Source organism: Chiroxiphia lanceolata, chromosome Z, assembly GCF_009829145.1.
Source record: "Chiroxiphia lanceolata isolate bChiLan1 chromosome Z, bChiLan1.pri, whole genome shotgun sequence".
NCBI lineage: Eukaryota > Metazoa > Chordata > Aves > Passeriformes > Pipridae > Chiroxiphia > Chiroxiphia lanceolata.
This window is the reverse complement of record NC_045671.1, coordinates 73,927,568-73,940,677: the sequence shown is the minus strand read 5'-3', so window position 1 is coordinate 73,940,677 and position 13,110 is coordinate 73,927,568. Positions and strand designations below refer to the sequence as shown.

Below are 13,110 nucleotides of genomic sequence, written 5' to 3'. Positions count from 1 at the left end.
CCACATTCTTAATTTTATTTGAATGTTTTTCTCGCACATTTTTTCTGATTATTTTTTTTGCCTCTGTCAATCTTACGTTGTTACCTGGTCCTCTTCTGCTGATATTAACTCTTCAAACACACTTGATAATTTTTTCCTTTCAAGTGAATGGTTACTATTTCATCAATGTAAAACAAAACCAAGAGTCAGTATGTTATGATTCTTTACTTTAGCTGTCATCTCTGTTTATAATATCTTTTTAAGTTGCTACAGAATAAACGTCTTTATCTTTTGGGTGTTTTTCCCATGCCACATCTTGGAAAACAGTGATTTATTCTGGGTTTCAGAACAAGCTTAAATGAACATACTCTGTTTTTTTTAAATCAGAAAGGTAACTTCACAGGCTACAATGTATTGTCATGGCAAACCAGAATTGTTGTATACGTTTAAGTGATAATTAAGATGACAATCTGAATAGCATCTCTTCAATTGTATGCATTTTGGAGCAGAAATGAAAAGCGGTTTTGGGCTCTGTCTATATTCTGTTGTGAAAGTGAGTAATTTTGGTCATCTCATGGTGAAGGAATACAGAATATATCTTAAAAGGGTCTTTTGATAGATTCAAGGACAGTTTGTCTCCAAACATTCCGGAGAGGTCAGTTAATGCCCATTGCTACCAACATTGCTGTTCTTCCTCTTCTAATGGTTTTAATTAAAATGTACGATGAGTATATTCCCAAAGTGGATCTATTTAAATTGATAAGAAATGTGTAATTTACTTTTGGGGGAGCCTAGTTTTCCCTTCTAATGTGTGTCCTTAATGTACAAGTTTTGGAGATTTGAAGCTGAGATGACTTTATGATGGCAAAATGCAATAATGTATGCAGACTGTGTGGAGCTGCAGCAGTAATGCTATGAAAATTTAATGTAACTAATCAACATAAATTTATTTTTTGAGACAGCAGACTCGTTTTGGTTTCAGCCCAGGAAATCATTAATTGGGTACTTAATTTCATGCACTTATCTATTGGCTTGGAACAGCTACTATACTTGGATTTAAACACATGATCCACATTCTTAGGGATTTTAACTGTGTGATGACAGTCCTGCTCTCATTGCTCATTGGTCACCTGTGATCACCTTGTGTGTGGTCACCTTCAATCACCTGCAAATGACCAATACCTGATATTTTTGTGAATATTGCATGTGTTGCATTTATTGCATATATTTTGTGAATATTGAATGAAGTCAGTTTTCTGATTAAAGTTTAAAGTACTGATTAAAGGTTTGTGTATACAAAAACCTGCTTTAATAACAAGGGAAGTTCCTTTCTGCGAACTTATTCTTAGATCATCATAGCTATAATTACTCTATTGGACATTAAACATTAACCTGAAAGAAAGCATTTGAATGATGAAAAGATAAATGGTGAAAGGGGGCGATGTTAAACTTCCAGGTAAACAGTTTGGCATAAGAATAACAACTTCTGTTTGTGGATTAACTCTACAAAAGGTTTAGGATTCTAGCATTGCAAAATCAGACTGACACCATTTGGCTGAATGCTTTCTTCCACTCAACATTTCTTGGATTTATCTTACCAAGACACCACCAAATGAAGTCCTTTTTGATGTCACATATTTTTTTCGGCTTCAAAGGGTTTTGTCACAAAATATATGGATTAGTACCTGGTTTTCAAGGTGTGGGGTTTGCTGTTAAATGGCTTTGCCTCATCAAGTTTAAGAGTCCACTTTGGAAGTCAGATGGTGAGCTGGGCTATAAATGCACAAATATATCTTTTGAAAGATGTTCTACCTCTAGAGAGGCTCGTACCCTGTTTCTGTGATTAGTGCTTTTCTCCGTGAAGTTATAGAAGAAGTTATAGAAGAAGTTACACTGACAGCTTGGTGAAAGAAAAGCTGGGAATTTGGTTTGAGTGCATGAGAACTAAGTGGCCAACTGTGCAGTTTGCTCCTTTGTCACTGTGTTCAGTAAGACAATGAGATACTGAGTCCCAATCTATGTGTTTTGGGAGGCAACATATGTTTTGGAAGGCAATATAAGTAATAACCTATACTGCTGAAGTGGTTCAAATTGTCTTTGACTTCACTGAGTTTGAAATTTCAGGGTAAAATCATATTTGTGATGCATGGATAGACATTTCTGGGTCAATCCTTTGTATATCTTCTCACAATTTACTTTGTGGGTTGCTGTTTCTGTTACAGAATGTTTAAATGTAACTGAAAAATACGGTATTTTGACAGAACTTTATTCCTTTTAATTTGTTAGTGCTAAGTAGTAGGCAACTCACGAGAAACTTTCATTCAACCTTATCAGTAAATTCTTTTCACAGTAAAAAAGCAGAACACAAATAGAACCACACCCATTAATCAAACAGTTTTTCAGCCCAGGACATGATGTCCTTTTCTTTCAACTGAAGGTTTAACTGCCAGAGGGAAAGAAAAGCAGTGGAGCTCTAGAGCTCTACAAGTTATCTGAATTATTTCTATAAACAAAACTATGAAGGTAGGTAAAAGGGGGCAGTGTGTCAAATAAAAATGGCAAGAATGATTAAACATAGATACAAGAATAAGTGTGTCCAGGTAGCTAGATGATTAAATATAGCTTTTTCTGTCTTTTAAATAGAACCTGCATAAAGCCCGTATACTGATTGATCCAAAGTCACATAATAGCGAAAAATAGCAAAAATCAACACCAAGCCAAAATAAATGATAACATAAATGTGATAAGGGAGACATGCTTGTTTGAAAATGAAATGTTATAAAAGGTACAGGAATCAATCAGTTCTTCAAGAGGAAATAGGATACACAGGGTTTTCATTAGGAAATATAATACACAGCTGCCATAATTTCCAAGGCATCGTCTGTCACAGGTATTTGTTGGTAACACCTCAGAAACAGATTAAATTAAAAACTCCATTAGGTTTCTAGAAGATGGACAGGTTTTATTAAATATTACCTTAAAAGAGCAAGTGCTGAGGACTTGCAGCATACATGATATAATCATGGCTCCATATATTCTGTGGCATGGTGAACCAAAATTTGTATCAGTAGAGTCCATGACATTATATTTTGTTGGCACTTTTTTGTGGGAATACAAACTCCTGAAAAAATGTATGTTTTGTCATGTCATGGCCAGGCTTCGTGAACGAAGTTTTGGGAAGGCTCTCTCCACATTTGCTGCAGGCACGCTGGTGGCTTATGAGGCCAATACGTGACAGACATATCCGATTGCAAAAGGCGCAGCAGAAAGACTCCTTAGGTGGTAAATTCTGCAAGACACGATTCTTTCTGCCTTGTCTTTTCTCCTCAAGGGTGATCCTGCTTTTCTCCTCAAGGCATCAGCAGCATTATAGATGGGGTGTCTCCAGACCTCCTAATTGGAGGCCAGAGTAGACCAGTTCTGTTGATCAATATGACCAAGGCTGAGATGTTGTTTCAGGCAGTCCTTGTATCTCCTCTTCGGGGCTCCTCTCTTGCAGCAGCCGGTGGCAAGTTCACCATAGAGCAGGACCTTAGGGAGGGGGTGGTTGGTCCTTCATCCTGGAGACGTGCCCTGCCCAGCACAGCTGTGTTCTCAGCAACATGGCCTCAATACTTGTGACTGTGCCTGTTCTAGAACAGATGCATTGGTCACATAATCTGCCCAGTGGATGTTTAGGATTGTACGGAGGCAGCGTTGATGGAAGCGTTCGAGGAGTCGCAGGTGGTGGCGGTAGATGACCCAGGATTCAGATCCATATGAGAGAGTAGACAGCACTATGGCTCTGTAAACACTGATCTTGGTACTTTTCTTCAGGTGTTTATTTCACCAAACTCTTTTATGAAGCTTTCCAAAGGCACTGTATGCCTTTGCTAACCTGTTGTCTATCTCCCCATCAATCTCACCATCCAAGGAGATGAGGCTGCCCAGGTAATTAAACTGCTGGACTGATTTGAGCTCTGATTGGCCAATGGTGATATGGGGATGATGGGGGACTTCTGAGGTGCTGGTTGATGGAGAACTTGTGTCTTCTTTAAGGTGACTTCCAGCCCAAAGAGCTCAGCAGTGTCTGCAAAGCAGGATGTTAAACGCTGCAGAGCTGCTTCTGTGTGGGCAACAAGGGCGGCGTCATCAGCATGAAGCAGCTCCTGGACAAGATGGTTTAGGGTCTTGGTGTGGGCCTTCAGACGCCTTAGATTGAATAGACTTCCATCAGTGTGATATAGAATGCAGATACCGTCCTGATCAGCAAGGTCTGCCATGGCCCTTTGGGGCATCATGCTAAAGAAGACTGTGAATAGGGTAGGAGCAAGAACGCAGCCTTGTTTCACACCATTCTTAATAAAATAATATCTTTTCCATATTATACAAAAAAATGGAGGAAACACCTGTGTTTCTTAAAAAAAATACTGCTGTGGTAATATTGCTTATAATATTTAATTCAATAAAGCACTGTTAGGAAAACATGTAAGACTAGTTGCTGCTGTTGCAGAAATATAATTTTACCATCTAGCGTTAATGTTAACAAGTTGTTTCAGAATGTGAAAGCAAAGTGTTTAGGAACTTGGGTGAACAATGATTTCAGTTTATTTTATATTTATATATTTTATATAAATATTTAAAATATTTTATATTTATATATTTATATCTTCTGCTTTGTGTTTAGAGAAGATGTCTTTTCTTTGGAAATGGTTTGGGACCATTTTGGCATTTAAACCTCTGGGATATTGCTTTAATTCTGTGCCTGCAACATTTTTTGCGAGGAGAGCTTGTTAAAATAAATGTATCAGCAGTTTCAGCAAATTGTTCTGAGTTCAAATTGTTCAGAGAAACTTGAAATATTTGCTCGGGGTTTGAAATTGTGATGATAATTTGAAACCACAAAGAAAACACAATATAAAGGTGGTGCCAATTATTTTCTACGTTCTTTTGCTGCTCTGATCCGGAATAGTCTTTGTGCTTTCCCTGTTCAAAAGGAGGTTCTGGTTTGTTGGAAAAAATATTCAGTATCTGAAGAATTTACAGTCTACATTGCAATGGTCAAATTCAGACCAAAGTCTACCAATATTACAGTAAGTAGGAGTTTGAACAGAAAATATAAAAAGAAATTAGTAAATATTAATAAAGAAAATATTTTTCAATTATTCAGGATGTTTTTTATTACTTTTTGATTTTTTTTCCCTTAATTTATGCTGTTGCATGCATTCTGCTTACTTTGGAAGTGGAAAATGTATTTGTTTTGGGGGTTTTTGTTCCTACTTGTTTTCTACATTCTGAGATACCTTCAGCAAAGGACAAGGAATTTTTGTTTTGCTACTTTTCTTTCTGTATCAGGACCCGTAGGGCTAGATGGTGATGGTGACATCTGATTAGAAGCTCAGAAATGTAATTTCCATTCTAAACCACTTTTTTTGATTAACATTTATATTCCTTTGATATTCACTTTAGCTAGCTGCATGGTTTTATGAACACCGATAATGTGAATAATTGATTCAGTACAGAGAGAACTTAATTTAACACATTAATTTCTTAAACAGGTATATTTTACATTTGTAGTTAACCTTCATTGCACTAAAGGTTTATTACTTAAAAATGTAATTCCTTTGGAAAGTATTGAAATAAAAACCTCTTATTATATATTTAGTTTGCAGTACGGAAGATGTATTTTTAAAGATCTTTGAAAAATATTGGACCAAATTTTCTGTTGGCCTAAATTGATTGTTTAATTTTCTAATGGTGTCCTAGCAATGCACTCTCAGTGCATAATAGAGTTATAGCAATGGGAATCTCTGTAATTTTGATAGGAATTATCAAATCTCTGATTTTGAGAATGGTAACTTGGCATCTATTAGTTATATAAATTGTACTGTGTCACTTCAAAACCAAGTAATTTTCTGATTCAACTTGTCATCTGAAACTGTAGGGTTTTAAAGAACGAAAATTTCATTCAATCCCCTGATGATGTTTGAAAGGTGATGAACACTTTGGGAATTAACTATTTCTGAATCCCTTTCTCCTGTGAAATGATGAGTAAGAGATAAGGCCGGCAAAAATTTGAGTAAAAAAAATAATAAATTCTTATCTTCCTCAGTGCTTTGAGGGGAATAAAAATGGTCGATGAATGAAATGTCTTGTATTTGCCAAATTTAACTAACATAGAGCACTACTTCTTTCCAGTTAAGTAACCTGAAACAAGTCACAGTTGTGGATGTGTCAGCAAACAAGTTCCATTCTATTCCAATTTGTGTGCTCCGGATGTCTAATTTGCAGTGCTTGGATATCAGCAGCAACAACCTGAAAGATCTCCCAGAAGACATAGACAGGTAGTTTATGTTTTAATTCACTGACAGGTTTATGAACTATTAAGTCATTTAGAAAATTCACAAGCTTTCAAGAAACACCATTATTGAAAAACCACATGAAAAAAACCCCACATGTGGATATTTTTGCATGTAAACTTTCCATTATTGTTCATGGGCTCTGTCAGAGAACAGAAACTACTTTTTCTAGTTCACTGATGGCAGTCAGTTTAACTAAATACATTTTCCTCTGCTTTCATGGTAATTTATCATTATATCTGAGCATTGTTTTTTGGGAAGTTCAGGAGGTTACTCTGCCCCAGGTCCAGTCACCATGTGGAGCTGGCAGCAGTAAACTCTCTGGAGGGTTGGCGGGGAGGAGGAAAAGATAAACTAAAGCATTTTCAGTTTACTGAGACAACCTGACAAATTTCGTTAGTAAAGTAGAAAAATACTGGTGATATTAAACAAAAAACCACTGACAATTCTCCCCTTCTACTCTGAAGTACATATGAATGTGCACACATATATTCACTCTTTCAGTTTAGGTGCCCACTAGAACTAGTTTTAAACAAAATCACACTGATCCTTTTAATGGGACTTGTTAGCCTGAGAAAACTCTTTTATTCCTGGGCCTATTTATTCACTCTGGAGTCCTGTGGTGACTTGGTTTACAAAACTTTACGCAGCCAAAAGTAAACGAAAAAACTTATTAACTAAAATTTATTAAAAAAAAAAAAAAGATACTCTGGGTTATTTGTTGGTCTGGGAATAGAAATCCCTGAGACAGAAGAAACTTCACAGAAAACTCATTCAGTTTTAACTTTCTCAAGGGTTTTGTTGCCAGGCAAAAGGGCTTTTCTGGGACATTGTGTAATCACAGATTATTCTGACAGCAGGACTGAAGTCTTAATTTGTGTTAGTAATTCACATGGATTAGTTACAAACAAAATAAACCTGCCATTGTTTTCCAGGGGGACTGACCAGAGATTTAATTAAATTCAAAATGCTTCTGAGAGGCTATTGTTTTTTTATGGAAGGATACCCACTCAACCTGAGGATCATTTCCCCCCTGACTTGCCAGACTTGATACTGAAATACTATAATCAGACACCAAAAAATAAGATTTTCTTTGGGTTTTGATTTTTGAGATTCCTTGGGCTCATTTGCATTCTGAAGACTACAAAATGCCAGGATATGCCCCCTGCCCTAGTGAACTGATACTCTTATTCAGGCTCATGATTTCAATGCCTGTAGTGTCAAGGAACCTCAGTGATCTACCACAAAAGTAATGTGATTAATGACAATGTCTGTGATTAATAACCGTGACTCCTTACTTAATATCTTCACCTGAATTCAAATAGACCACGTGGACCAGATAAGCAATATCCTGCAACGGTGTTTTAGGAATGGATCCTTGCAGTCAAAAAAAAGACAAACTTTCTTCAACGATTTGCTGTGCTTTTTGTCTTCTGCCTACTCCAAGGAATAAACACAGAGCCCCAAATTTCTATTGCATTAGGACAAGCCAGGGGAAATAAAACAAAAATTCCTCCATGAAGCACTGTCTTTGAATTGATTTCAGTGGGACAGCTTTCAAGAGCCTTATGACTAGGAGCTAATCTTTCTCTTGCTCCCCACAGTACTAATTACTGGTGAAAAACAATAGATGGGGACTTGCTGCCTGGTACAGCCATACATAGTTCATAGAATGGTCAAAGCTGTGAGCTGATGACCTTTATTTTTCATTAGTTCCAGGGTGCACATGATGAGGCTTTATATCATTTTCTGTCAACACCTTCTGCATGAAAGCACCATAAATTTTGTAACCTTTTATCTCGAGCATGCTTTTGATTACTTTTCAGAGGTGTGCTATTAATATCTATAATGTTGAACCATGACTGGAGATTTCCATTCAAGTTGATGAAAATCTGTTGAAAGTTGGGTTTGAGTGATTTTTTGAGAAGCTAAAGACATTGCACGTAATTGATCCTATTATACAGAAGATTAAGTCAGTATTGCTGTTTTGGATAGATGTTCCTGTCTGAAATAAGTATTTTAAGCCATCTTTATCTTTTTATGTCTTTACAGGTTAGATCAATTGGAGACACTTCTCTTGCAGAAAAACAAGCTGACTTATCTTCCACGAGCTCTTGTCAACATGCCAAAGCTCAGTTTGCTGGTTGTCAGTGGTGACGACCTGGTTGAGGTACCCACAGCCATCTGTGAGTCTACCACAGGCCTAAAGTAAGTAAAAGTAAGAGAGAAAGGGAAAATGTCCTTAAGAAGATAAGGTACATGTAACCAAGAGAAATACTTTCATGAGTAGCAGTTTCTACAAGTTCTGAGCCAATGAGTGGTAATGGGGGTGCTACAGAAATCAGAAATTGTATATATATATGCATCTTTCTGATTTTCACCTGCCAGTTATTCGCATTGTACATCTGCCTAAACTGCTCTTCCTGGGGAGATGGAGTCACAGCAGCTGTCTCAGAGGAGGACCAGTAGCCTGGCAGTTAGCTGTTGATAAGTTCAGTGCTACCAAAAGCATCTTACTGGGAGAGGGAGATGCGGCTGGTAAAAGATTAAATAAGGTCACGTGATTTTAGTAGTTCTTTACTGGGAAATGTCACCTTATTGCTGGTTGCAGGGTAAGACCAAGAGGCCTTTCAGTCTGCAGGTCTAGTGGTCATGCATTTCTGCAAGCAAAGTCCAGGTCTTTGATTATGGAACCATTTCAGACCTTATGCTGGGTCTGACTCGGATGGATTTAACTTTCCCCACAGCTGCCCTCATAGTGCTGTTCTTTGCACTGGTATCTAGAAGGGTGGTTTTGGCTGCTGCTGAGAAGTGCTGGCACAGCACCAAGGCTGTTTCTCCAACCCATCCCTACAAAGCACCAAAGGCCGAGGCTGAGCAAGAGCTTGGGAGTGGACACTGCTGGGGCAGTCGACCCCAGCTGACCCACGTGGTGTCATACTCAGCATATAAAGCCAAGAGAAAGGAGAAGGAAGGTTGGCCATTCTTTATTAAGATTTTTCTCATCCAAGGAAACCAGCTACATGTATTGAGTTTCTGCTTCCCAGGAAGTGGTTAGACATCACTTGTTGAGAAGAGGTTTTTGCTTTGCTTTGCATCTGTGCATAGGTTTTATTTTCTCATTAAGCTGTCTCAACCTAAAACTTTTTCATCTGCTATTCCTGGATTGACAGGAAGTTGAACATGAGCCAGAGTGTGCCCAGGTGGCCAAAAAGGCCAATGGATCCTGGCCTGGATCAGGAACAGTGTGGCCAACAGGTCCAAGGAAGCGATTCTTCCCCTGATTCTGGCCTCACCAGTGCTGAGGCCATCCCTGGAGTGCTGTGTCCAGTTCTGGGCCCCTCAGCTCAGGAAGGACATTGAGGTCCTGGAGCGGGTCCAGAGAAGAGCAACGAGGCTGGGGAAGGGACTGGAGCACAAGTGCTGTGAGGAGAGGCTGAGGGAGCTGGGGCTGTTCAGCCTGGAGAAGAGGAGGCTCAGGGGAGACCTCCTCACTCTGCAACTCCCTGACAGGAGGGGGGAGCCAGCTGGGGGTTGGTCTCTTTTCCCAGGCAACCATCAGCAAGACAAGAGGACTGGGTCTTCAGCTGTGCCAGGGGAGGTTTAGGTTGGATATTAGGAAGAATTTCTTTCCAGAGAGGGTGCTCCGCCATTGGAATGGGCTGCCCAGGGAAGTGGTGGATTTTCTGTCCCTGGAGGTGTTTAAGGACAGACTGGATGTGGCATCAGTGCCATGGTCTGGGAGCCACGTCGGGGTTGGATCAAGAGTTGGACTTGATGATCTTGGAGGTCCCTTCCAACCCAGCTGATTGTGTGATTCTATGATTCGATGATTCTGTGATTCTCCTCTTGTCTTGCTGAGGAGAGGGAGAGGGAGAGAACTACTCAGTGGACACCTGACCAGCCAAAGTCAACTGATCACAGACTCACAGCAATGCATGAGATTTTAGAGAGCTGTATGATTTGGTGAAACATTTGTTCTTCTGAAAGTAACAATTCTGTTGATGTTTTTTCCTTTCTTGGAGTAAATTTCAGAGATTTTCAGAATGCTGTGCACTTAATTTGGACATTACACAAGTTGTGTATGTAACCACTTAGTTTTTCACCTGCAACATGTAGCTTTAGGAAACTTGCAAATAGAATGTAATGCAAGTCCAGGCATACATTGGAAAAGAGAAGTAACGTAATAACAACCAAAAATGGAAGTAGATATTGTTGCCTAAGTGATACTGGCAAAATTCCAGATTGCCAGGCAATATTGTTAGGGAGGAGTTTGTATTGCTTACCAGTAGATGTGAAATTACAGTGTAGTCCGTCAGAAGTTCCATAACAAAAAAAAATACCTGTTATTACAGAGAATGATTTATGTAGATAGACAGGAAGGGATAAATCTGATAATTTTTATATGGAAAGTGGAGTATAGAGAAGGTGCCATTTGAAATCTGTGTTTCCAATAATAGATGTATCCTAACAATTCCGCAATGCAAATCCGAGCTGATGTTCTTTACACTTCTCCTTTTGGCTCTAGTAGCAATTCCTACAATGTCATTCCTGTTGGTCAGTGATGTTCAGCAGCCTGTTGCATATATTCTTGTGCTGATCTCTGTCTAGATTTGTGAGTCTCAAGAACAGTCCTGTTGAAACCATTGTATGTGAAGACACCGAAGAAATTATAGAAACCGAACGTGAACGTGAGCAAGTTGAGAAAGAATTTATGAAGGCATACATTGAAGACCTAAAGGAAAGGGGTATGTGTTAACCTGCAGTAAACTTCCTGCTGCCTTGGAGATAAATGCAGACATATGGTGGGAACATTTATTTTTGAGAGTCCAAGAAATATGTCTCCTTAAACTACAGTTGTCTGTTATGGTATTGAATAAGACCAACAGTGAAAATGCCAAATGGGTTTTGTTAAAAATTTGAGCTCTAATTGGGACACTTGATATTGTATACAAAGTTAATGGTGTGTTTGTACGCGCATTAGTCCTAATTCATTAATAATGTATACAAAGATTATTCTCATTCTCCAGATTTAATTACCTAATTTGGGATTAACATTAGTGATTTTGAATTCCTGAAGAAGGGCTTCTCCTCCTCAAAAAGAGGCACAGTATATATATGAAAGTCTCTTTGTACTGATATAATATTCTTTAATAATATTATCTGTATCAGGGTACTACTAACTGTTTAACCACTGTACAATCATAGTAAAATCTCTGCTTCTGTCTTCATTACATAGCACTTGAAGCTTTGCACATTAATTTGTTTTGCTACTTTGTCTTATATTTACCATCATTGAGAAACTTTCAATCTCTTGAGTCTTTAGTAAAATGTTAGGAAACAAAGGGAGTTTCCTGTGAGCCAGAGTACCCTCTAGGCTCTATTTTAATCCCTTTGAGAGTTTGTGTGTAGAAATGACTTTTAGTGGAATGAATCTTTTGGTATCTTTCCTCTCCTTACAGGAATAATTTAAGGGATCTGTACGGTGGTCCTATGAGATCTGGTAAAAGAGAAATATGAAGAAAGGTCACGGAATGTGGCTTCAGAATAGTTTTCATGTTCTAATACTGGACTTTTGTTCCTTAATGTCCATAATCTTAGCACTTGGGTGTTCATGCTCTCTATTTCTAAAATGAAGTCACAAAGATCATTTGTAGAGTACTTTTGAAATAAAACCAAGGCCTACTGTTTCTAGCTAAGGGTTTCATTTATTTGTGCTGGATTACATAGCTAAAATCTGAGATGTATTTCTTTTTTCTTTTTTCACAGAGTCTACTCCTTCCTACACTACGAAAGTATTGCTCAGTCTTCAGCTCTGAAGACCAAAAACATCTAAATCTCTAGTGGATATCTGAATAACTCTCTTTTTATCCACCTGAATAGTAAACACTGGAAAATATAAATGGCCAGAATCACATGAAAATCATAACAAGTTATTTATTTATTACTGTAGTTGTTACCACTAACTACAGATAAAATCAAAGGGCAGTAGAGCCTTCACAAGATGCTGTTTCACATTTTAAGTCAACATATTTATTTTCAAGTTCAACAGCAGCAGTCACTAATATTCACTCTGATAAAATACAAACAGGCATAGATGAATGACGAAGACATTCTGTGTTGCAGTTGAAACACTGCAGCATAAAACACGATCTTATAAAGAGATTTGATTTTATAAAAGGGGATAGACTAATTTAGAAAATGAATGTGACCTGTTTTTTTTTAAGACCAAATAACACATTTAGTTATTTACAATATTCAACGCGAGAACACACCCATAGATATTTGCATTTACTTTCTGTTCTGCAAGAAAATTGTCCTTCTTTTTTAAAAAGTTCACTTTTTAAAGTATCAACAACTTTTTATGTAGAAGGTTATAGCAGTTTTCCTGTTTTTTTTTTTTTTCCAGCATATTGTAAGACTTTACCTGTTTGCAAATTCAAGTACCAATGTAATTGAAACTTCTGTACTAAGCAGTCTTATAATATACTAGTGTATTAAATAAGATTTTAAGGACTAAGCAGTATGAGCTAATGCTATCAGTAGAATGATGATAAAAGTCTTCTACTAACAGTTTAAGATTACAGGATTTTGTGGACATTTTTTGGTGTTTTCCAAGTTGTGTAAGAATAAGTTTGCTGGTAAAAAGTTATGTTGCTTACTATTTAATAATCTGTTTATATATAATTATCTAAGTGTATATAGTGTAGGCCTTCAGAAACCTAGTTTTATCTGTACTTTTTGTCTAATAAATCAATACTTTTTAATCTAAAAAGAATGAGATTTTGAGAAT

At 37.6% G+C, this 13,110-nt stretch overlaps 1 protein-coding gene across 1 annotated transcript in view; it reads left to right on the top strand.

Annotated features, from left to right (window-relative positions):
• Nucleotides 1–12,235, top strand: part of LRRC2 (leucine rich repeat containing 2) — a 61,511-nt gene extending 49,276 nt beyond the window's left edge. Inside the window, exons 6-9 of the mRNA XM_032676502.1 lie at nt 6,157–6,302; nt 8,370–8,525; nt 10,929–11,065; nt 12,087–12,235. Coding sequence (XP_032532393.1) covers nt 6,157–6,302; nt 8,370–8,525; nt 10,929–11,065; nt 12,087–12,136 — 489 coding nt within the window. The 3' untranslated portion in view covers nt 12,137–12,235. The remainder of the gene's footprint in view (nt 1–6,156; nt 6,303–8,369; nt 8,526–10,928; nt 11,066–12,086) is intronic.
• The last annotated feature ends 875 nt before the right edge of the window (nt 12,236–13,110 follow it).